Source organism: Montipora capricornis, chromosome 1 (assembly GCF_036669925.1).
Source record: "Montipora capricornis isolate CH-2021 chromosome 1, ASM3666992v2, whole genome shotgun sequence".
Classification (NCBI taxonomy): Eukaryota; Metazoa; Cnidaria; class Anthozoa; order Scleractinia; family Acroporidae; genus Montipora; species Montipora capricornis.
This window is the reverse complement of record NC_090883.1, coordinates 34,402,477-34,404,976: the sequence shown is the minus strand read 5'-3', so window position 1 is coordinate 34,404,976 and position 2,500 is coordinate 34,402,477. Positions and strand designations below refer to the sequence as shown.

The 2,500-nt window shown below is 39.3% G+C and overlaps 1 protein-coding gene across 1 annotated transcript in view; it reads left to right on the top strand.

The window, feature by feature from the left end:
- Positions 1–2,500, top strand: part of LOC138040176 (collagen alpha-1(II) chain-like) — a 135,750-nt gene that overhangs the window by 39,726 nt on the left and 93,524 nt on the right. The window contains exon 12 of the mRNA XM_068885953.1: positions 300–353. Coding sequence (XP_068742054.1) covers positions 300–353 — 54 coding nt within the window. The remainder of the gene's footprint in view (positions 1–299; positions 354–2,500) is intronic.

The window sequence follows — 2,500 nt, the reverse complement described above, 5'->3', positions numbered from 1 at the left end:
GTATGACAGGCGTGCTGGTCTTAAACACAGGTCACATTCCACAGGTCAAGACTAGATGAAGTCCCTGCTCCAATGATGAACAACCGTGTCTTTCCCCCAGACTTTAAAGAAACAAGTGACATTTTTGTAGAGTGATTTTTCTGGAGAGACTTTTGGTGTTGTCTATTTATTTGTAGCACAGTGACATGCACTGACCTGTGACCTGTGTTTTAGACCTGCAGAGATGTGATGCAATATGCTGTACTGCTGTTAAAATTGTCTTTCACATGTACCACATATATTTTGATATTTTTTTACAGGGGCCGCAGGGAATTGCTGGTGCTCCTGGTCTACGTGGAGTTAAGGGCGATCAGGTAAAAATAATGCTTAAAAATCTAAAATGATTGTTAAGTTATAAGGGCACGCTTATTATAGAGTGCTGGATATTAGTTGCCAGCTGGGAGGTCAGTGTAGTGAAAAAAACTGTGACCAAAGTCTTGAAAAGGCTGCCCGAGGCCACAGGGCAAAGGGCAGCATTTTCAAGACTCAAAAGTCACAGTTTTTCACTGTATGGACCAACCCTTAGCTGGTAAATAACATGTTAATTTTATTTTTCCCTCTCTCTCTTTCTTCATCTCTGAAATCACTTTTGTACTTTTTGACTGGCATCTCGCTTGATAGTGAATGCAGTAAGTGACTTACAACCTACAATGTAACACTTCAAAGAGAAATACTTTTATTTCAATTTTGTTTCCTGGAGCCTGACTTGTCTAATGGAAATCTGTTTTGAAGCTAACTTTTCTTTGCATTGAACTGATGCTGTGTTAAAAAATGGAAATTTAAATTAAGGTCCAGGACAAAATCCATTCCTACCCTTGGGCAGAGATAGGAAAATCCAGTTCATGTGGAGAACCAATCAAATTTCAGGATTCACTGCTACAAAATTTCAGCACCCCTGGTCAAAATGAAATTCGAACTTTACCTCTCGACCATCGCACCGTGTCAATTTCTCGCTTGTAATCAACGATGTTTGACATTGACAAGGGAAAGGCCAATCTGAAATCATAACCTAACGACATGAGTGGCCGAGGTGCACATGCAAGCTCAAAACATCTGCAGCTCAACTAGACAATTCCAATGCCTTGAGTCCAAACAAAATTGAACTTCACTCTTCATCTCAATTGTTTTAGAGTATATTCATGTCAATCATCGCAACGTGTTGATTTCTCCATATACTTGGTATTCCAATCACCAGTCACCATTCACCGTAAATTTTTATTGGTTTATATCACGTATCATGCTCTTTCAATTGTCAACAACAAACAAAAGTGCTAGAAACATTTTCATTTGGCAAAGATGCTTATCGAGTCTGCAAAAGTAAACATGCGTGCGGCAAAGTTGTATTTTTTTCCACAAATCGAGCCCTCAAAAATTGGCAAAGGTCGGGCTTTGAAACTTTGCATGATTTTTGCATTAAATAACCCCACGATACCTTCAATACGAAGAAAAAATATGAGGAAAAAATCGGAGAGCAAAGTGCACGCGGCTCACTTCACTCACCAATTTTCTCCACTGCAGAGCTCATTCACAAGGTAATTATTATATTACCATATGCTCTCAATAATATTATTATATTCCTTGATTTAAACAAATAAAATGTTCCTTGAAATTAAGTCTTTTAATTATTAACCAGTGTTGAAAAGTGTTGAAAATCGTGAAGAACCACAGGTAACCCAGGCTCACTGTGTGTGCCACATTGGTAAATATAGAGAACATATGAGGCGAAGTTTAGGTCTGGAAATTTGCTAGAAAATGGAAATAAAAATCGATGAAACTTACCATGTGGTGAGCTGTTGTTGTCTTTAATACATACACGAAGTTTCGGGGAAAATGGTCCTGGTTCACCTTCCTTCATGGTATAGTGACAAGGTAGGAGACTGAAGCCAGCATTGGGACTCCGATCGACCCAAAACAAGCACGATTTTTTTTCACGAAAATCGAATCCAGTCGCTAAATAAACACGCCAGGCTCGTGGAACATGAATTTCTCTAAACCATGAATCCACTGAAGCATCTCCAGGTAGCAAGGCGAAGCCACCAGGCTCTGTAGAACTTGTAAGTTAACCTGCTAAAATGGCAGCCAGAAACTGTTGTCCTCGCAAAGAGTCCAATTCAAAATGGCACTGAACTTGGGACGCCTGGTGACGAGTATACATGTAATAAGTTTCCCTAGAGGGAGGGGAGTCCCAAATCTTACTGAGCAGTCTAATTTAAATTAATTGAGCCTCAGGGCAAATGGAACTCTTCTATGAGAGCGTCGTAAGGAAAAAAAATGCTTCCCATATATACTTGGGGCAAGATCTTTTTATACAGTGGCTCCTGCTCACTTCTTGTGGAAATGAACTAGTTCAAACACATTTGTTTGTTGCAAAGCAATCATCAGGCAGCAATGCTGTGTGAAGCATTTAATTTAGTCCATCTCCAGAAATCTATTTATCTAATGTACACTGTATATTGTATTG